This window comes from Nicotiana sylvestris, chromosome 8, assembly GCF_000393655.2.
Source record: "Nicotiana sylvestris chromosome 8, ASM39365v2, whole genome shotgun sequence".
Classification (NCBI taxonomy): Eukaryota; Viridiplantae; Streptophyta; class Magnoliopsida; order Solanales; family Solanaceae; genus Nicotiana; species Nicotiana sylvestris.
In genome coordinates this window covers 89,013,167-89,035,380 of record NC_091064.1, presented here as the reverse complement: position 1 = coordinate 89,035,380, position 22,214 = coordinate 89,013,167, and the positions used below count along the sequence as shown (strand labels likewise).

Sequence of the window (22,214 nt, the reverse complement as noted above, 5' to 3'; positions counted from 1 at the left end):
AATCTTTCTCCTAAGATGGAAGACCTTGTCTGATGAATTTTCTCCTAGGATAGAAATCTTAGTATGATGAATCTTTCTCCTAAGATAGAAAATCTAGTTTGATGAATTTTCTCCTAGGGTAAACGTCTTAGTCGGATGAATCTTTCTCCTAAGATACAAAAAAACAAAAAAAAAGGAAAAGGCCTAGTCTGATGAATTTCCTCCTAGGATTAACGTCTTAGTCTGATGAATCTTTCTCCTAAGATAGAAAACCTAGTCTCACGAATTTTCTCCTAGGATATTTTGAAAAAAAAATGAAAGTCTGGATTTGAAAAAATGGGTCAATTTTTAGTTTTCTTAAGTTATCAATGTTTAGTTTTCTTTAAATCAGGGGCCCCGCCTGGAGAATAGGGTCAGTCTTTACTTTAGTCAAACTTAGTTTATAGTTTTCCTAGTCTATTCTTTAGTTTAGTCTCATCATTGCATCAATAGTACAAGTGATTTATAATTTTGCTAAAAACTCACAAATCTTCCTAGTGCAAACTGGGACAGAAAAAATTTCTTTTGTTTTGTCTGTTTTCTTGTAATCAGGTGCCCACCTGGAGAACAAGGGAAGATACCTCAAGTTTCAAGGGAAAGCAGTTTCGAAGGAAGACAACTCGAGTTTCAAGGGAAAGCAGTTTCGAAGGAAGACAATTCAAGTTTCGAAGGAAAACGGTTCAAGGTGCAAGGGAAAACAGTGTCAATTAACAAGAAAAGACGGTTCAAGTTCAGCAATCAGGCGCCCACCTGGAAAATAATAGAATTCAATTCAGAATGCAATTCAGGTCAGCAACAAAAGAAGCTCGCATCAAGAATGCGAGTCAGCAGTTCGAGATGATCAACAGAAGTTAGTCACAATCTAGAACAAAAAGAAAGACAAGAAGTGAATCCAAATGCAGAAGTTAATGAAAGATGTGAGCTGCTCAAGACAGGGCTGAGGTCACAAGCTCTGCATGTCCCGTTTTGGTCTGAAAGGCTGAAGAAGAAGAACGAACTAGCACCTGCAACTAGCAAACGTCTAGGTTCAAATCCAAAGTCTGTATGAAGAACCATTCAAAACTCAAGATCAAGCTTCAGAAGACTCAAAGATAGGAATCTTGTAACTCGTAGTTGGCAGGCTTAGCTAGTCTTTTCCATTTCTTGATTTTCTGATGTAATAACGGGACTGCGGACCGGAACCTCGGCGGAACGGCACCTCGACCGGCTCTTCACCTCGGCATACTCCATCATCTCACTCACCTCTGAACTACACGTGGCCTGATTCCTTTATAGCCAAGGATATGTAGGCAGCTCAGATACCAGGGCTCGGTCACATTCTCCTTTCTTTTAGCTTTTGGTCTCTTTAAATAAGGGTCGGGTCAAAAAATCTGTCTAGTCGTTCTTTGCCTGAAAATACTTCGTATTTCCAGTCAAAGAGGGGCAGTTGTAGACATGCAATTTTTGACCATTCACGATATTTTACACATTTGAGTGTTTAGATGTTTATTTTAGGTTTAATATTGATATTTTAACTTTTAGTTCAACTTCTTTGCTTTATTTTATTTTTAAAAAAAACTACAAAAAAAATATAATAATATTTTCTTTATTTTAGGTTATTAGTAATTTTTTGTTTAGTTAGTATTTTAATTTGAAGCAATTGGAACTTTGTTTCTTGGATTTAGTAGTATCAAATTTTAGTTTTGTTACTTATTATCTTTTAAAAGAAAAAAGAGAAAGAGAGAAAAGAATCCAAAAAAGAAAGTGAAAAGGGAAAATCAAGAAATGAGGAAATCGCACACTTCGTCTTTATTCTAGTATAAAGTCACATACACATTCTTTACATTTATTTAGTATTTAAGAAACAAAAGAATTTGATTATTAATAAAAGAAGAGTCTTTCCATTCTTTAAATGTGGACCCCTCCCCACTAGTGAACAAAAATAGGCTAACAACTCTCATGCACAATCCAATTTTAAAATCACACACGCCACATGCGAGAAAAAAACAAGAAATATTCTTTTAAGTAGGGACCACACACATTCTTATCTGGATGGCTTTTTCTTGGCCAACACATACACGCTAATATATAGAGAGGAACGGGGAAAAGGGGGTTGGAGAGGAAAAACGAAAGGGAGGGGACAGATCTGGGGAACGAAAGGGCTAGGGATCGCACAAAAACACAGAGCTATCTTCTTCCTTTCCCAAGCACAAAAACACAAAGTTTCAACACCATGTAAATTTTCCATAGCCTATTACATCCATCTATGAAAGAAACTCCATTGCTTAACCATTAAACCATCACAAATCAGCCCCAAAATCACCACAAAAACACCTCGTGTAAACCACTTGAAGCCATCTTAAATTCAAGTGAAACCTCGTTCTACAGTTCCGGCGGAAACAGAGGTGAGTGAACGACCAACTGCTGGTCATTTTCGAGTCGAGCCGACGAGCTTTTCGTTAGCAGATTCGAGGTATGTTATTTTCTTCTTTATCGTTTTGCTTGGAAGATCATGCTTGGTTAAATTTTTGTAATTTGTTATGGGTGCTAAATATTTTGTCGTAGAAAATATTTTCACTTACTTGGTCTCATTCTCATGTTGACTTCATTTTCTTGTTAATCATGAAAGTTGCAAACATTAGTTGACTGCCATTTTGTGGTGGTGAAGATTTACTTGTGGTGCCTTTTTTGACCGGCACCATTACAACAAAATTCACGTATTGACATATTCTTGTGGTTGGTGCCAAAATTCCTGAAATGTCCTGGTGAGACGTTGTTGAGAAACGTCGCCAATTAGTTGTTTTTTCCTTTTCATGGTAGATACATAGAAAAACTGTATGTCACCATCTGATCTCGACCTGAGCAGCAAAATTGGTGGCGAATTTGATAGTTGTGCTTTATGAGAAAATTTTAAGATCTTTAAATTTGATTTGGTAAATTAATTAGTGGTTGATTTCGTGTTTGATTCTAAATAAAATTGGCGAAATCTGGTTATTTTTGTCTATTCACGTTAGAATAAGTTGAGGCGTGTCATGCCAAATAAAATCTCAAAATGCGTGGCCCTCATTTAATTATTTCTTTTAATCCTTAGAAATCGTGGTGTGCCATTTAGCGAATTTCCATGGCCCTCGCAAATTTAAAAACGCGTAGTTGCTTTAGGCGCGTAATTTAAATTAATTTCCTTAAACCGGGGTGTACATTTCATATGACCCAAATCCAAAATCTCCACAACGTTAAATAAAATGTGTCTCAGACTGCGGGTGCATTTCATATGGCGTGGTCCAAAGACGTGTTTTAGATGACGTTGAAATCTTCCTTAAAAATAATCAAAAGCGGCTAATAAGTTAAAAATGTACCATAGGCTAAAACTTGTATTAAAATCAGATAACAGGCCAATTATAATATTTTAAGCGACTGTGCTAGAACCACAGAATCCGGGGGTGCCTAACACCTTCCCTCGGGTTAACAAAATTCCTTATTCAGAATTTCTGGTTCGCAGACTTCAAAAGGAAAGTCAAAATTTCCTCGATTTGGGATTTAAAATAAATCGGTGACTTGGAACACCAATTAAAATATTTCAAGTGGCAACTCTGAATCTTTAAATGAAATAATCTCGTTTCGATTGTCCTTTAATTGGAAAAACTTCCTTATATACCTTCCCTTCCGGGGGTGTAGGTAAAAAGGAGGTGTGACACTTAGATTCAAAGATGCATCCAACTTAGTACGACCATTTGGAGGTAAAACAGTTGTTCTTGGTGGTGACTTCAGACAAATATTACCTGTCATTCCAAAAGGTACTAGGCAAGATATTGTTAATGCTTCTCTCAATTCTTCTTATTTATGGTCTCATTGTCAACTCTTAACGCTGACAAAGAATATGAGATTGCAAAGTAATGAAATAGGGCCCAAGATGCAAGAGTTGAAAGTTTTCTCAGATTGGATTTTGGCAATTGGTGATGGTATGATTGATAATTCAGTTGCTGGCAATGAAAAAGTCGAAATACCAGATGATCTTCTGATAAAAGATTTTGTTGATCCAATATCTGCAATTGTGAAAAGTACATATCCTGATTTTATCAATTGTTGCAACGATATAGGATACATCCAACAAAGAGCCATTCTTGCTCCAACTCTTGATATGGTAGAATCAATCAACGAATATATGATTTCACTCAATCATAGTTCTGAGAAATCATATTTGAGTTCTGATACAATTTGCAGCTCTGATCAAACTTATTCATCATTGGAACATGTACACACACCAGAATTTTTGAATACTATTAAATGTTCTGGAGTTCCAAATCATGCTCTTACTCTAAAGGTAGGTGTTCCAGTGATGTTATTAAGAAATATTGACCAATCAACAGGATTGTGTAATGGAACAAGTTTGGTCATAACTAAACTTGGAAATCAAGTTATTGAAGCCAAGGTTTTATCAGGACATATGGCTGGACAGAAAGTGTTTATCCCAAGAATGACATTGACTCCATCTGATGCTAGAATTCCATTTAAGTTCCAGCGAAGACAATTTCCAATCATTGTATCTTTTGACATGACAATCAATAAAAGTCAAGGACAGTCATTGTCTCATGTGGGATTATTTTTGAAGAAACCCGTGTTTACCCACGGACAGCTATATGTTTCTCTTTCCAGGGTAACAACTAGAAAGGGATTAAAAATTTTGGTTTATGATGATGATGGACAAATAACTACTGCAGCTATAAATGTAGTATTTAATGAAGTTTTTCGAAATTTATTCTGACAATTGTTGAGGTGGTACGCTTCTTCTGTTTACTTTTAAATTATTTAACTACTAAGATTTTTGTTGTTGATGATAATGTCTTTTGTTTACATTGTTTTATTTAGCATGTTGAAAGAAATCACGATCCGCTTGTGATGATGGAAAGAGAACTTCTTGAGCTACAGTATGTACAAAAATAAGGTTAGCATTCTTTATAAATTTATACAAATATGCTTTAGAATTAAGTTCTAAATTTTAGGTATTAAGGTTTTTACAGCTTTGTGCGTCCTAAATAAAAAATTCATATCTCTCTGCAGACATGTCAAAACCATGTTCCACTTATGCTGTTAGAAAGAAGACTGCTGAAGCAACAATATCCACAAAAATCAGGTCCAATTTCTTTGTAGATTTATACAGATATTATTTTCAACTCCGTTATAAATTTCTGCAATTCTAATTTTTACAGCTTTGCACACTCTGACTAAAAAATGTTTATCTCTCCAATGGCATGTCGAAATTGCGATATGCTTGTGTCGTTGGAAAGAGGACTTCTGGAAGTACAATATATAAAAAAAATTAGACCAAGATTCTTTGTTGATTTATATAGATATACTTTTAAATTCAGTTATATATTTTTGGTATTCCGCTTTTCACAGTTAGACTTGGAAAGAATATTGTCTGTTTTCACGTTGAAACCACTTTCTGCATATGCCGTTGGAAAAAGAACTTCTGGAACTACATTACATACAAAAATGTGGTATAGGTTCCTTGTAAATTTCTACAAATATTCTTTTAAACTCAATGCTGAATTTCTATCATTTATGGTTCTATTTCTTTTCCTCTTATGAGCAGTTAAGACAACTATGTAGTTGGTCCCTCCATGACCTATTGAACTTACTGTTGATGATTCAGCAATTCCATAAATAAATACATCTTCTTTTGAATTTAGTACTTTTGTTGCTAGGATTGATGAACCAAATGTGAAAAGAGTTGCTGAGGTGATTCCAGAAACATTTGTAGGATCCAAATACAAAGAGTGTTGCATCTGAACTACCTACATCTACTCCTAATGAGTCAAATATTCTTCCTATTGAAACTACAAATGTTTTATCAACACTAGCAACAGAAGAGCAAGTTGAGATTGCATCCATAGCTGGAGTGTTGGTTGCTAAATCGGAGGAGCCTAATGAAGTCGGTGATTTAGGTGGTGGTTCAGAGGAAATTGGAGCATTTGGTGCTACATCTAATTAGCCTAATGAAGTAGGTGACCCAGATGTGCCTGCATCTACTTCCAATGAGTCAGTTATTCTTCTTGTTGAAACTTCAAATGTTTTAACAACGGCAGTAATGGAGGAGTAAGTTGAGATTGCTTTCACGGCTGAAGCATTGGTTGCTAGATCCAAACAGCCTAATGAAGTAGGTGTGTGATGACCCGGCTGGTTGTCTTAAGAATTAACGGCCCGATCCCCTATTAACCGCTTTCCCCAAGTTTAATTATGCTATTTTGATTTGCCAGGATGTTCGGTTTTAAGTTTCGGAGAGTTCTGGGACACTTAGTCCCTAAATGAGAGCTTAAGTGTTGGAAAGTTGACCGTAGTTGGAACAGTATGAATACGGCCTCGGAATGGAAATCCGATGGTTCTGTTAGCTTCGTTGGGTGATTTCGGGGTTAGGAGCGTATTTAGATTGTGTTTTGGAGGTCCGTAGCTAATTTAGGCTTGAAATGCCAAAAGCTAAATTTTTGAAGTTTCCAGTCCGATAGTGAGATTTTGATCCGAGGATCGGAATAGTTTTCCGGAGGTTGGAGTAGCTCCGTAGTGTTGAATGTGACGTGTGTGAAAAATTTTAGGTCATTCGGACGCGTTATGATAGACTTTTTGATCGAAAGCGTATTTTGAGGAAATTTAGAGCTCTTAGGCTTAAATCCTTGGTTAATTCGAGGTTTCGATGTTGTAGTAGGTGTTTTAAGGATTGGTACAAGTTTGAATAAGGTATTAGGTGATGTTTGTGCTTTTGGTTGAAGTCCCGGGGGCCTCGGGGTGAATTCTGTGCAGCATGCTAAGCTAGAATCACTTATTGCCTTAATATGAAATTTTGCCATTTCTATATATCTTCCTGTTGTTGCTGTGTATTTACTTTGGGACTACAGGTTAGATTCCCAGTAGATCCCCATGCATATTTACTTTGGGACTACGGGTTAGATTCCCGAGATCTCCGTACAGTTATATGGAACTACGGGAATGCACCTAGTAGATTCCCCCAGTACTGGGTATTTACATTTGGGACTACGGAACTGAATTCTGGTAGATTCCCACGCACGATAAATTGTACTACGGGACGGAATCCCAGGAGATCCACTGGACATGTACAGATGAGACTACAGGACGGTATCCTGGGAGATCCCCAATTGTTATTATTGGTGCTGAGCAGTATTTTCTTTCCATGTCTACCTTGTTTCTGTATAGTTGTTGTTGTCCTGTACATCCTGTGTTATTTTACTGCGGTACTTCTTTATATTGTTCTATTCTTTATTGTTGATCTTTATATTTTATTTAACCTCAGTAGGGCCCTGACCTTCCTCGTCACTACCCAACCGAGGTTAGGCTTGACACTTACTGAGTACCGTTGTGGTGTACTCATGCCCCTTTTGTGCATGTCTTTCATGTGCATTGTAAGCACGTGATTTTTGTCCTATATGAGAATTACTCCCAAAAAATGCAAAATAAAATGATTTTCCTTGGTGTGCAATTTTGAGTATTTTTGGATAATTATTTGTATTTGTCTGTGTTTGCTTATTTGTTAAATTAATAAAAAATATAAAAATATGTCGCATTTTGCATGTAGGATTTAATTCTACAATTGTTAGTAATTAAATTAGTTTTACAAAAATTAAAAATTACAAAAATAGGCATCTTTTGCATTTTTAGCATTTAATGTCCAAATGAACAATTTTATGCTTAATTATTACTTAATTGTGCGTTAATTGTTATTGGGAGTTAATTTGCGCTTTTATAACTTAATTTAGTTCTTAATAATAATTTAAGTATTTTTATAATTTTAGTTTTAGAAAAATAAAAGAAGAAAAGAGAACAAAAATACAAAGAGAAATCGGATTAGGCCACTTCTTCAAATTTCAACCTCAGGCCCAAATAATTGCCCAATCTTCCCCATGACCCAGTCCACTTCAGACCGGGTCGACCCGGTCCGCCCCATTAACCCATTAACCCAACACCCCTCTTCACAAAACAAAACAAAAAATAGAAAAAAAAAACCTAAAAAAGACCAAAGTTCATCCGCCCCCCACCCTTTTGGTTTTCTTCTTCCCAAAGACTCAAGAACACCTCCCATGGCTTCTTCTCCAAACCTTCAGAACTTTAGGCTCATCCATGGCTGCCCTTAGCACCACCATCCACGTCGACCTCCCCGTCTGCTTCGCCGCTGCTTCGCCGGAAAACCCTCGGCCAAAATGGAAGGAAAACCCATCGCCATGGATGCCATGTTTTGTATGATGCTACTGCTTCATCTCCTTCACTGCCCCAGCTGCATCGTCGTCACCCCCCCCCCTCGTCGGAACTCGAGCAGCCGTTGCTGCATTGTCCAAACTCAGTCACGTCCAAACAACCCCGTCGCCATCTTCTCCACGCTGCTGCGTCGACTGCTCGCGCTGCTGCGTCAACTGTTGCTGCCTCATCGAACAACCATGGCTAGTCTCCATCGCTACTTCTTCTGCCTTCATTTGGTTTGCCACAACCAAACGCAGCTGCTTCTACGCAGCTGTTCATGTTCATGTGTTTTTGTTGAATTAATTTTCAGATTTCAAATGGAAGTTAATTAGTTATTTTTCATGTTTATTTCATGTTTGTATTATTGTTTAAGTGAATATTTGTTAGTTTAATGTTTGTTAGATTCAAATTGAAATTTAATTGATTATTTCTTCAATTTGTTTCATGTGTTTATGTATTTTTAGAAATTGTTAATATTGTTAAGTTCAAGCTTAAGTTCATAATTGTTTCTTCGTCGATCTTGTTATTTGTCTAAAAGAATTTAGTTGTGTTAAGGGAAATATATTGATTTAATCGTTTGAATCCATCATGTTTTGTTGTTTAAAATATTTTCATTCATGTTCATACTTTGTTTGGTTGATCTTGAATCCGAAATTTGTATAGTTTGATTTCTTGTTTATCACTTATGATTATTTCTTGAATTTGTCTCATAATCTTGTTTAAGTTTAATATAGGAATTGTTTGTTGTGATGTTGTTAGAGTTGATTTTAAGTTCAATATTATTGAATTTGGAAATCTAAATATACTTGTTTGATTGTTGTTGTTGAATCTGAAAATAGGATTGTTTGTTGCTAAAAAATATTGTTCAATCAAATTTTAGTTGTTCTTTGTTGTTCAATTTGTGTTCATGTGATTTGTTGTTGAAATGTTGAAGAAATCATGTTCATGTGATTTGTTGTTTAAATTTGTGTAGAAATTGGTCATATTGGCTATATTTTGGTTGAGTGTGATTAATTGATTTGTTATAGCTGATGGGGTAGTTTGGTAATTTGCAGTACGTTCAGGGGTAGTTTGGTAATTTCAGTAAGGTCGGAGGGGTAGTTTAGGAATTGTACATTTTGTAATTTTTTATGTGAAGCATGGGGGACAAAATGAAATGGGGTGGGTTGTGATATAGTTATTTAATATAAAGGGGGGACAAGACAAAATTTAGTGGGGAGGAATCTTGTATTTGTTTAGTGAAGCATGGGGGACAAAATATAATGGGGTGGTGTGATATATTTATTTAATGTAATGGGGATGAGTGAGAAGATAATGGGTTTGGTAGAGAAAATGGGTTGATTTTAATTGATTAAAAGATTTATGGGATGTGATATATATATATATATAGAAGTCTTGAATACAGATAAAGAGGACGGACAGAACAGAATACAGATAGAGAAAAAAGAGAGGAACGAATCTGGAACAAAAAGAAAATAAGAGAGAGAAAAAAAGGGTGAACATTTAAGAGAGAGAAAAATTCCGAAAAATATTCAAACCTTCAAATAAAAAAAACAAAAAAAATATTCTGCTTTCTTTCATTGTTTAGAATCAGCATTAATTGTTGTTGTTTCATAAAAGTTGGAAGCATTTTTTTTGGATTACTACTCCACCGGTCTGTTACTGGGTTGTTACTGTTGTTGGGCTATTGTTGCTGTGTTGTACTGATTTTACTGCTGCTGCTGATTCTCATCTTCATTTTCTTTTGCTTCCAATATCAGGTACACAACTGACACGCTGGTTATTGTAATCCGAAATATGAAGCATGAATACGAAAAAATGAAGAGTTGAAATTTTGAATTATATTTAATTATATTCTGAATTTTATTTGTATGTATAAATTATGTAGTTTGCAAAAAAATCAGAATCATGTAGATATTTAATACATATAGTGGAACATTCGACGATAGCTTAACAAATGAACTATCTACATCTATTGCCTAAAAATAAATAAATGGTGTAGTAATTCCGTCGAGTCAAAAATCAAACGAATAGGCCATCTAGTAGGAAGTTGGTAGAAATATTGTTTAGTTAAATAATATTGGTTAATTTCAGCATGTAAATGGTCTAGGATTAAAATTAGAATTGCTATGTTTTTTTTTAATTTGACAAACTGAGAACATGCCTAGTATAATGTAACTAGGTAATAACATGTAAATAAATTAAGATATTTCTCCTTTATTTTGTAGAGACAAATTTCAATAAAAAATGTAGGCATTTTAGGACTGTCCTTTTAAAAATAAAATGAGATGAGACTCGCCCAATAAAATGCACTAACTGCGGGACCCCTCAATAAATGTTTAATTGAGTATTTAGAATTCGGGATGGACTGTTTAGTGAATTTCACAGTCTTACCCATAAATAATAATACGCTAATCGCTTTAGGCACGATTTTAATAATAATACATTCTTAAACACGGGTGCGCATTTATGCGACCCAAATCCAAATCCCAAAACATTGAATAAAAATACGTTCCGGATCGCGGGTGCATTTTATGTGACGCAATCCAAAGACATGCTTTTAAACAATGTTCACATTCTTGTAAAAATAATTAAAAAATAATAAAAGCGGTAAAAAGATAAAATTTGCACATAAGTTCATATTTTGTATAAAATCAGATAATCAAGCCGAATATAATAGTTGAGCGACCGTGCTAGAACCACGGAATTCGGGAATGCCTAAAACCTTCTCCCGGGTTAACAGAATTCCTTATCCGGATTTCTGGTTCGCAGACTGTAATACAGAGTCATTCTTTTCCTCGATTCGGGATTAAATTGGTGACTTGGGATACCCTAAATCTCCCAAGTGGCGACTCTGAAATAAATAAATAAATCCCGTTTCGATTGTCCTTTAATTGGAAAAAACTCCCTTGCACCCCCCGCGGGGGCGGAAAAAGGAGGTGTGACAGCTCTGGCGACTCTGCTGGGGACAAAAGACCCAGAACCACTGGTTCAGGATTAGAAATTCGAGCTTAGATAAATTGTTATATTTGGCTTTATCTGATTTTTACATGTTTGAGCCTAATGTGCTAAATGCTGCTTTTACCGCTTTGATATTATTTGACTATATATATAAACTGTGCCGAACCCTTCTCTCTTCACCTCCGGGGATGTGCTTACTGGTTGAGACTCCCTATTCTGTTAGTGTCATACCTTGAAATAAGAAAGAGGCTCGGATAAGTTACTAAGCCGGATGGCCTTTTGGTTCCCGGAAAGTTGCTCCCTCCTCGACTCGAGTTGTCCGCTCGGGTACACTGTCTAGAACACCGACCCAGGTTTTGAACATAGAATAACGTGACTTCATGTCGGATCCCTAGTAGGAACGCTTATTTGCATCACGTTGCATTTGACTTAGGGGACTCAACACAGGGGTTGGGTCCGTCTAGGACTAGCAACCTAATATGAAAAGACCATCCTGATGCATCCTACTTGCTATGTACATATATTTGTTTCGAGCCTGCATGTTGACCGGTTTCTGAATCTCGGGAATGTTGAAAAAAAAAAGAGAAAAGAGAAAATAAAAAGAAAAATATCAGTTAGGGAGTTAATTGATTATTTTAGAAATAAAAAATCAATGACCAATTACTGGCGAAACTCTGCCGAAATTTTGAGAAAAAAAGGGGAAAATGTTTTATTTTGTTTTACTAAAAAAAAGCAAAGAGAAATAGAAAAAAAAAGGAGTCTTTTATTTTTGGAAAGTTGGTTGTTGAAAAAGAAAAGGATAAGAAAAGTTTTTGTTTTAGTTTGAAAAACATAAGTTGTTTCATTATTTGTTGAAAAAGGAAAGGAAAAAGAGTCTTTTATCTTTAGTTTCGAAAACAGGTTGTTTTATTGTCTGTGGAAAATGAAAAAAAAAAAGAGTCTGTTATGTTTATCTTGGAAAAATAGGCTGTTTTATTTGTTGAAAAGAAAAAAGAAAAAAAAGAGTCTCATTTCTAAAAATAGTTTTTATTCGCTTATGAAAGGCCAAAAATAAAAATAGAAAAGAGTCATGTTTTAAAATAGTTCGGTTAAATTTGCCCGAACTACGCGGGTTTGATTCTCACCGGATGTGAGATACGTAGGCAACCCTCATCGGGTCCAACCCCCATTTTTGCTAAAATAGCCAAAACCCAATAAATAAATAAAAAACGTGTCAAAATTTTAATTTTGTCATAAATAAGTCGGACGGTGTCCAGCCTCCCCTTTTGCTAAAAAATAGCCAAAAAAAATATGTCAAATTTTAATTTTGTCATAAAGAAGTCGGGTGACGCTGTTTTGTCAAGACATATCCGAATGTTCCCGAAAAGGACGCCGGAAGGCTGACTTTGCAGCCACCTTTTGGGTCATGTTTAGGATTTTGGTCCAGTTGACCCCCACAGCCTTAAAAAATCTTCGCCCCCGAGGCGCTGAAGGGTCGTGTTTGCAACACCCGGTTTTTATTGCAATTTGAAAAAAAAAGAGTCAATTTGGTTTTTTTAGTCAAAATAAGTCGAGCCAGCTTCGGCCGCGTCTTAAACCGTTCTTGCCAAAATAGCCTTAGAGTATCTTTCAGTTGTCGAAAGGCTATTTTCGTAAAAGAACGGACAAGTGTGTAAAGTGTCATAAAATAATCCTCTCTGGCCTCAAAATTTGGAAGGGGCCACGTTTCCAAAAATAATCGTTCGGTTGCATTTGTCAAACGGAAAAAGGAAGCTGGCCGTTTGTTTTTGGATTTTGTAAATCTTTTGATTAAAATATGTGGGTTGTTTGATTTTCGAGTTTGTAGGTCATCTTCAAACCATTGAAACCCAGTTTGTTTTAATATGAAAATTGATAAAAAATGTTTATTGTTTATCTTTATTGGTCCGAACTACGCAAGGTCTGATTCATGCGGGGTCATGATACGTAGGCAATCTCCATAAGATTCGACCACAACAAAAAAAAAGAGAAAAATGAAAAAACAAGAGAAAAAAGAAGAAAAAAGAAAAAAAGAAAAATCGAAAAAAGAAAGAAAAAAAAGAGATGTTGTTAATAATGGGGACCGACTGAGTCCATTTTAACCAGTTTCGTTTTGAATCACAAAGAAAGAAGGCGGTTGGTTTGTGGTAAGCCGGACAATGACACCTAGAACATCGCGCAGAATCCTTTACTCGCACATCATGATGCACACTTTGCGGGGATCAGGCCTGATAGCAGAAGCACTCAAATCCTATTGGGGACTTGTTGACTAAGGTTGATGATATTAAAAGCTGATAATGGTCTTGACAGTATTGATGCGAAGCTCAGTGTCTAAGATGCTAATTTTGATAAAATGGGAGGACGCTCCGTTCCTTGGTTAGCAAAAAGAGAAGCTTGTGGTGGTTTATTTTGTTGTCATTTTCGTTGTCCGGATTATTCTTAGGGTTGTAATCCGAATATTGTCTTGTGTCAAACCTTCTTATCTTTCCCATTTGTCATATCAGTTTGTTTAAGTTTTGTCGAGGCTGTGTTAGGATTTTATTCTGGTTGTTTTGTTTGTTTTATTATTCAAACCATTTCGCCAGTAGTCTAATACAAAAGCCGGTCTTTTGTTATTTCCAGTCATTTTTTTTTTTAGTCCTTTTATCATTTTGTTCAATGCCGATTCTAGGGACATGACATGCGCACCCAGTTTGGGCCTAACCTTAAAAGTTAATCATAAAACCCTGAGAAGGTGATCAAAGCATTTAAAGGAAATAAGAACGGTTTGAGATTATTTGGATCCCGAGTCATGTGGAACTAGGGCAAGTAAAACACAAATAAAACCGTTAAAAGCAGGATTCGCCAAATTCGCATGAGGGTCATTCATGATAATGAGAGCGTCGCCCAACAGTGCTTTAGAAATGACAAAGGAAAAAGCAAATGTTTAACATAATTGTCAAGTCCAGCACCATCGGAAGAGACTATAAATCTATTGTTTAATTGTGTTGTTTGCACTTGGAATGTTTTGTAGACTGGAATGACGAAGGCATTTGGTTCTGCTACCCAAACACTTTATCCTTCGTTACCCCTTTTGAGCCTTATTTATTTTCTTTCATACCCCTCGTTCGGAATCAGTAGCAACAAAGAGAAAAAGAGAAAGAAAGAAAACAACAAAACGGAAAAAAAAAAGGAAAAGAAAAGAAAAATGATAACAAAAAAAAACAAAGGAAAGTCAAATGAAAATAGAGGAATTGGGAACTACGTTTGACCTGATTCCTCAAAGAGGATACGTAGGCGCTTCACGGCTCGGTTATAGTTTTGAAAAATGAAAAAGAAATCAATTAAAATATCCCCAAACAAGAAACTGGGGCAAAGGTTGCGTTTGTTGTAAATAAATCTAGTTCCGAAAGTTGTAATTAATAACCCAAAATCGATGCACTTTTGAGCCTTTAATACCCTTTCCTTCCAGCCCTATCCAAAACCCACATTACGGTCCAAAGAAAGACCTTCTCATCAGTCTTCAAAAGATGCCAAGTCAGACAAATGAGAGTCTTACCGGCGAACATAACATTCTGTTCCACAGCAGAAAGGACTCTAATCTCCAGCAGAGAGAGTCATACTGGCAACACTCCAAATCCCCAGCTGGAAAGTGATATAAATGAGAGAGTCTTATCGGTGAAAATCTTCACGGACACCATAAGGTGATGAAAGCTGAGAGAAAAACCCAAAATGAGAGAGGCTTGATAGTGAAAACCCTTCGGGCACTACAAGTCGAATAAGATTGAGAATCAGATGGGGAATTGCCAATTGAAGATCTTGAAAGATGATTGGCGGTAGAGGATAGGCCACATGCGCATGTCATGACCATTAGAGTCGGTATCTGCATTTGATAGATTTTTATTCTTTTGTTAAAGAGTCATTTTTTCCTTTGTCTTTTTATTCTGTTCCCTTTTATCTTTTTCCTTTCATAGAAAAATCCCCAATAGAGTCTGTTTGGTCAGAACAAGTGTGAATTGACTTCAAAATATGCCATCAGCTTTCCAAATATGCAAGATGAGATCTGACTAGTACATCCAAGTGGTATAGTCAGCAAGGAACAAGCGCGAGGCCAGTGTCAAAAAAGATATCCCCAGCAAAAGGGAATTGACAAAAGGATTGACGAGTGTCAAGAGGGATATCCTTGCCAAAACCAAGGTTATAAACCTCAAGGCCAAGGCCCATGAACAAAGCAAGGAAAGCAGTGAGCATGATTTGGAGAAATTCATGCGAGACTAAAAGGTCGGAAAAATGCAAGTTTCCGAGCTATGCCACAAAAGAAGAGGGATATCCCCAGCAGAAAGGGATTATCCCCAGCAAATAATATCATCCCCAACAAGTTGTGGAACGCAGAGCAATGAAGGAGAAAGGGAAAGCCAACCCCAGCAGGAGTATCACAACCAACCACCGCGTTTTAAACTAACAAATTTTGTTTGATTTGAAATAGGTAAAGGAAATGGCATTGATGACAGAAATGCATGCCATAAGGGAGACTGTCAAACTGGGGCAGAAAATTTTCCTTTCATTTAGAAAATTTTCTGGAAGTCAGGTACCCATTCGAGGAAGAATAAAGATAGCACCAGTCTCAAGGGAAGTGGTGTTTGAACCAGTGTTGCCCCAACATAATAAGTTTCAATGGAGGAAGTATTCCCCAGCAGACAGAATAAAGGGATGACACTTGTGCTCAGAAAAGCAAAAAGCAATTATCATCCCCAGCAGCTTACAGAAGAATGAAGCATCGATTTGAAGGGATAAAATTCCCCAGCAGCGTTATCCTCAACAACTTTATCCCGAGAAGATAACACTTTTATCCCCAGCAGTGTTGAAAAAAAAATTGAATTTGAAGGAGGGGAAGAAAGGAGACTTCCCCAGTAGTATCATCCCCAGCAATCAGGCGTCCACCTGGAGAACAAGGAAGAACAGTTGAAGTATCAGCAATCAGGATCCCACCTGAAGAATAAGGGAATACAATGGAAGTATCAGCAATCAGGAGCCCACCTGGAGAATAAGGGAATACAATTCAAATTTTAAGTAATCAGGAGTCCCCTCTGAAAAACAAAATGGCGTTTTATTTTTGACATTATTGGTTGAAGTCAGGAGCCCCCCTGAAGAACAGAATGGTGATTTGTTGGTTGAAGTTGGGAGCACGCCTATATAACAGAGGAATACATTCAGTCTTTTCATTTCAAAAAAAAAAAGAAAAAAAAAACGAAAAAAGAAAAAGAAAAAGGTGGAAGTAGTTTGCAGAGGAATGAAACATCCTACTCAAAAGGAAGTAATTTTGGAAGGAGTAAGATAACATATTTACTCAGCAGAGTTATCCACAGCAGTGTTATCCCCAGTGGATCATCGAGATGTAGAAGCATCCTCGACAGAGTTTCGGGCAACCCAGAGTGGGTAAGGAAGAAAAGGAAAAGTCATCCCCAGCAAAATAATCCCCAGCAGTTTCGAGGGAAGACAACACAGGTAAGTAAATAATTCAGGAAGAAGGAAATGGTTCACCCATAGGAGATGCATTTTCTCCTAAGTTTGTTTTCACTCATAGGAGAGGCATTTCTTCCTAAGTTTAGTTTCACCCATAGGAGATGCATTTCCTCCTAAGTTTGTTTTTACCCATAGGAGAGGCATTTCCTCCTAAGTTTAGTTTCACCCATAGGAGAGGCATTTCCTCCTAAGTTTAGTTTCACCCATAGGAGATGCATTTCCTCCTAAGTTTACTTTTACCCCATAGGAGATGCATTTCCTCCTAAGTTTAGTCTTACCCATAGGAGAGGCATTTTCTCCTAAGTTGTTGTTTAACCAATAGGAGAGGCATTTCCTCCTAAGTTTAGTTTCACCCATAGGAGACGCATTTTCCCCTAAGTTTGTTTTTACCCATAGGAGAGGCATTTCCTCCTAAGTTGTTTGTTGAAATCAGGAGCCCACCTGAAGAGAGGAAAGGCGTTTTATTTTAAAGTTATTTAAATCTCGCCAACTTAAAAGGAATGGCGTTTTGTTTTCATTTTCAGTTGTTGAAGTTGGGAGCCCGCCCATAGAACAGAGGCATACATTTCAGTCTTTTCATTTTCAGTTGTTGAAGTTGGGAGCCCGCCCATAGAACAGAGGCATACATTTCAGTCTTTTCATTTCAAGTGTTGAAGTTGGGAGCCCGCCCATAGAACAGAGGCATACATTTCAGTCTTTTCATTTTCAGTTGTTGAAGTTGGGAGCCCGCCCATAGAATAGAGGCATACATTTCAATCTTTTCATTTCAAGTGTTGAAGTTGGGAGCCCGCCCATAGAACAGAGGCATACATTTCAGTCTTTTCATTTTCAGTTATTGAAGTTGGGAGCCTGCCCATAGAACAGAGGCATACATTTCAGTCTTTTCATTTCAAGTGTTGAAGTTGGGAGCCCGCCCATAGAACAGAGGCATACATTTCAGTCTTTTCATTTTCAGTTGTTGAAGTTGGGAGCCCGCCCATAGAACAGAGGCATACATTTCAGTCTTTTCATTTCAAGTGTTGAAGTTGGGAGCCCGCCCATAGAACAGAGGCATACATTTCGGTCTTTTCATTTTCAGTTGTTGAAGTTGGGAGCCTGCCCATAGAACAGAGGCATACATTTCAGTCTTTTCATTTTCAGTTGTTGAAGTTGGGAGCCCGCCCATAGAACAGAGGCATACATTTCAGTCTTTACATTTCAAGCGTTGAAGTTGGAGCCCGCCCATAGAACAGAGGAATACATTCAGTCTTTTCATTTCAAGTGTTGAAGTTGGGAGCCCGTCCATAGAATAGAGGAATACATTCAGTCTATTCATTTCAAGCGTTGAAGTTGGGAGCCCGCCCATAGAACAGAGGCATACATTCAGTCTTTTCATTTCAAGTGTTGACGTTGGGAGCCCGCCCATAGAACAGAGGAATACATTTCAGTCTTTATATTTCAAGCGTTGAAGTTGGGAGCCCGCCCAGATAACAGAGGCATACATTTCAGTCTTTAATTTTCAAGTATTGAAGTTGGGAGCCCGCCCAGATAACAGAGGTATAAATTTCAGTCTTTAATTTTCAAGTATTGAAGTTGGGAGCCCGCCCATATAACAGAGGAATACATTTCAAGATCAAGTCAAAGGACAATAAAACAGAGGGTTTACAACAGGAATCCCCAGCAGGAAACAATAAAAATCCCCAGCACCGGGAAGCAGAAGGTTGCAACAAGAGGTTCCAGCACAAACTCAAGTGCATGTGTCAAAAGGTAGAAAAACATCGGAAGAAAAGCACCGTAAGAAATGCAAGCAGACAAGAAAGCAAGGCAACAAGAACCAATTGCAGTCTAGCCTAGCTTCTTGTTTTCTTTTAAGCACGGTGTAACAAGGAGATCGGTAAGCAGTGGTAATAGCATGCAACAACAGTAACATTGCAGTCCCACGGTAGTCCCAGCTACCAAAACTTCCCGAACTACATTAACCTAATTCCCCTTTAGCCAGGGATATGTAGGAAGCCTTTGAAGCAAAGGTTCGGTTAAATCTTTTTCAAAAAATGCTTCATACGGAGTACTCGGATGGGCAAAAATCGCTCGCTTTATCTTTGCACGAAAACCCTTCGTGTCTTCGGGCAAAGAGGGGCAGCTGTAAGCACGTGATTTTTGCCCTATATGAGAATTACTCCCAAAAAATTCAAAAATAAAATGATTTTTCTTTGGTGTGCAATTTTGTGATATTTTGAATAATTATTTGTATTTGTCTGTGTTTGCTTATTTGTTAAATTAATAAAAAATACAAAAATATGTCGCATTTTGCATGTAGGATTTAATTCTACAATTGTTAGTAATTAAATTAGTTTTACAAAAATTAAAAATTACAAAAATAGGCATCTTTTGCATTTTTAGCATTTAATGTCCAAATGAACAATTTTATGTTTAATTATTACTTAATTGTGCGTTAATTGTTATTGGGAGTTAATTTGCGCTTTTATAACTTAATTTAGTTCTTAATAATAATTTAAGTATTTTTATAATTTTAGTTTTAGAAAAATAAAAGAAGAAAAGAGAACAAAAATACAAAGAGAAATCGGATTGGGCCACTTCTTCAAATTTCAACCTCAGGCCCAAATAATTATCCAATCTTCCCCATGACCCAGTCCACTTCAGACCGGGTCGACCCGGTACGCCCCATTAACCCATTAACCCAACACCCCTCTTCACAAAACAAAACAAAAAATAGAAAAAAAAACCCTAAAAAAGACCAAAGTTCATCCGCACCCCACCCTTTTGGTTTTCTTCTTCCCAAAGACTCAAGAACACCTCCCATGGCTTCTTCTCCAAACCTTCAGAACTTTAGGCTCATCCATGGTTGCCCTTAGCACCACCATCCACGTCGACCTCCTCGTCTGCTTCGCCGCTGCTTCGCCGGAAAACCCTCGGCCAAAATGGAAGGAAAACCCATCGCCATGGATGCCATGTTTTGTATGATGCTACTGCTTCATCTCCTTCACTGCCCCAGCTGCATCGTTGTCACCTCCCCCCCCCCTCGTCGGAACTCGAGCAGCCGCTGCTGCATTGTCCAAACTCAGTCACGTCCAAACAACCCCGTCGCCATCTTCTCCACGCTGCTGCGTCGACTGCTCGTGCTGCTGCGTCAACTGTTGCTGCCTCATCGAACAACCATGGCTAGTCTCCATCGCTGCTTCTTCTGCCTTCATTTGGTTCGCCACAACCAAACACAGCTGCTTCTACGCTGCTACTGTCCAGCTCCTCCGTCGTCACTGTAGCAGTTGCTACGTCCATCGCCTCCTTCATCTTCTTCTCGTCGCCTTCAGTCCCAAAACAAGATTCAACCATTTCGTTTGGTCGAGTTTCAGTCGAGGTCATCGAGCGTAGTTTTGAGTTCGTCAAATTTGCAAGGAAGGTGAGTTCGTCGTTGAGTCCGGACAGATTTATTCCCATTCGAGGTTTGTCGAAACAATCCATACAATCGAATTCGTCGTTGTTCATCTCCGGTTAGTAGATTTTGAGTTTTATTTTGTCCGTATTTTGTTGTGATATTTTCGAATCTAAAATCGGCAAATGTTTGTTTTATTCATGTAAAATCGGTAGATATTTGATTTTTGGTTTTGTTCATGTTCATGTGTTTTTGTTGAATTAATTTTCAGATTTCAAATGGAAGTTAATTAGTTATTTTTCATGTTTATTTCATGTTTGTATTATTGTTTAAGTGAATATTTGTTAGTTTAATGTTTGTTAGATTCAAATTGAAATTTAATTGATTATTTCTTCAATTTGTTTCATGTGTTTATGTATTTTTAGAAATTGTTAATATTGTTAAGTTCAAGCTTAAGTTCATAATTGTTTCTTCGTCGATCTTGTTATTTGTCTAAAAGAATTTAGTTGTGTTAAGGGAAATATATTGATTTAATCGTTTGAATCCATCATGTTTTGTTGTTTAAAATATTTTCATTCATGTTCATACTTTGTTTGGTTGATCTTGAATCCGAAATTTGTATAGTTTGATTTCTTGTTTATCACTTATGATTATTTCTTGAATTTGTCTCATAATCTTGTTTAAGTTTAATATAGGAATTGTTTGTTGTGATGTTGTTAGAGTTGATTTTAAGTTCAATATTATTGAATTTGGAAATCTAAATATACTTGTTTGATTGTTGTTGTTGAATCTGAAAATAGGATTGTTTGTTGCTAAAAAATATTGTTCAATCAAATTTTAGTTGTTCTTTGTTGTTCAATTTGTGTTCATGTGATTTGTTGTTGAAATGTTGAAGAAATCATGTTCATGTGATTTGTTGTTTAAATTTGTGTAGAAATTGGTCATATTGGCTATATTTTGGTTGAGTGTGATTAATTGATTTGTTATAGCTGATGGGGTAGTTTGGTAATTTGCAGTACGTTCAGGGGTAGTTTGGTAATTTCAGTAAGGTCGGAGGGGTAGTTTAGGAATTGTATATTTTGTAATTTTTTATGTGAAGCATGGGGGACAAAATGTATTGGGGTGGGTTGTGATATAGTTGTTTAATATAAAGGGGGGACAAGACAAAATTTAGTGGGGAGGAATCTTGTATTTGTTTAGTGAAAGCATGGGGGACAAAATATAATGGGGTGGTGTGATATATTTATTTAATGTAATGGGGATGAGTGTGAATATAATGAGTTTGGTAGAGAAAATGGGTTGATTTTAATTGATTAAAAGATTTATGGGATGGGATATATATATAGAAGTCTTGAATACAGATAAAGAGGACGGACAGAACAGAATACAGATAGAGAAAAAAGAGAGGAACGAATCTGGAACAAAAAGAAAATAAGAGAGAAAAAAAAGGCTGAACATTTAAGAGAGAAAAAAATTCCGAAAAATATTCAAACCTTCAAATAGAAAAAAACAAAAAAAAATATTCTGCTTTCTTTCATTGTTTAAAATCAGCATTAATTGTTGTTGTTTCATAAAAGTTGGAAGCATTTGTTTCGGGATTACTACTCCACCGGTCTGTTACTGGGTTTTTACTGTTGCTGGGTTGTTGCTGCTGTGTTGTACTGTTATTACTGCTGCTGATTCTCATCTTCATTTTCTTTTGCTTCCAATATCAGGTACACAACTGAAAAGCTGGTTATTGTAATCCGAAATATGAAGCACGAATACGAAAAATGAAGAGTTGAAATTCCGAATTATATTCAATTATATTCTGAATTTTGTTTGTATAAATTATTTAGCTTGCAAAAAAAAATCAGAATCATGTAGATATTTAATACATATAGTGGAACATTCGACGATAGCTTAACAAATGAACTATCTACATCTATTGCCTAAAAATAAATAAATGGTGTAGTAATTCCGTCGAGTCAAAAATCAAACGAATAGGCCATCTAGTAGGAAGTTGGTAGAAATATTGTTTAGTTAAATAATATTGGTTAATTTCAGCATGTAAATGGTCTAGGATTAAAATTAGAATTGCTATGTTTTTTTTTAATTTGACAAACTGAGAACATGCCTAGTATAATGTAACTAGGTAATAACA

The 22,214-nt window shown here is 36.6% G+C and overlaps 1 protein-coding gene across 6 annotated transcripts; it reads left to right on the top strand.

The window, feature by feature from the left end:
- The first annotated feature begins 1,715 nt into the window (after positions 1–1,715).
- LOC104229159 (uncharacterized) lies at positions 1,716–21,981 on the top strand. 6 transcript variants are annotated; one of them, XM_070153131.1, is made up of 6 exons: positions 1,716–2,470; positions 3,673–4,770; positions 4,864–4,939; positions 5,056–5,128; positions 5,703–5,998; positions 21,787–21,981. In XM_070153131.1, the coding sequence occupies exon 2, from the start codon at positions 3,875–3,877 to the stop codon at positions 4,757–4,759; it is 885 nt and encodes a 294-aa protein (XP_070009232.1). In that variant the 5' UTR covers positions 1,716–2,470; positions 3,673–3,874; the 3' UTR covers positions 4,760–4,770; positions 4,864–4,939; positions 5,056–5,128; positions 5,703–5,998; positions 21,787–21,981. The 6 variants fall into 6 exon arrangements, 3 of the variants coding, with proteins under 3 accessions (XP_070009232.1, XP_070009230.1, XP_070009231.1); XM_070153129.1 differs by lacking the exon at positions 5,703–5,998; XM_070153130.1 differs by lacking the exon at positions 21,787–21,981 and having other exon boundaries at positions 5,703–7,373.
- The last annotated feature ends 233 nt before the right edge of the window (positions 21,982–22,214 follow it).

Coding starts and splice junctions, on each gene's coding strand:
- LOC104229159 (XM_070153129.1), top strand. CDS start 3,875: ATGAGATTGCAAAGTAATGAAATAGGGCCCAAGATGCAAGAGTTGAAA.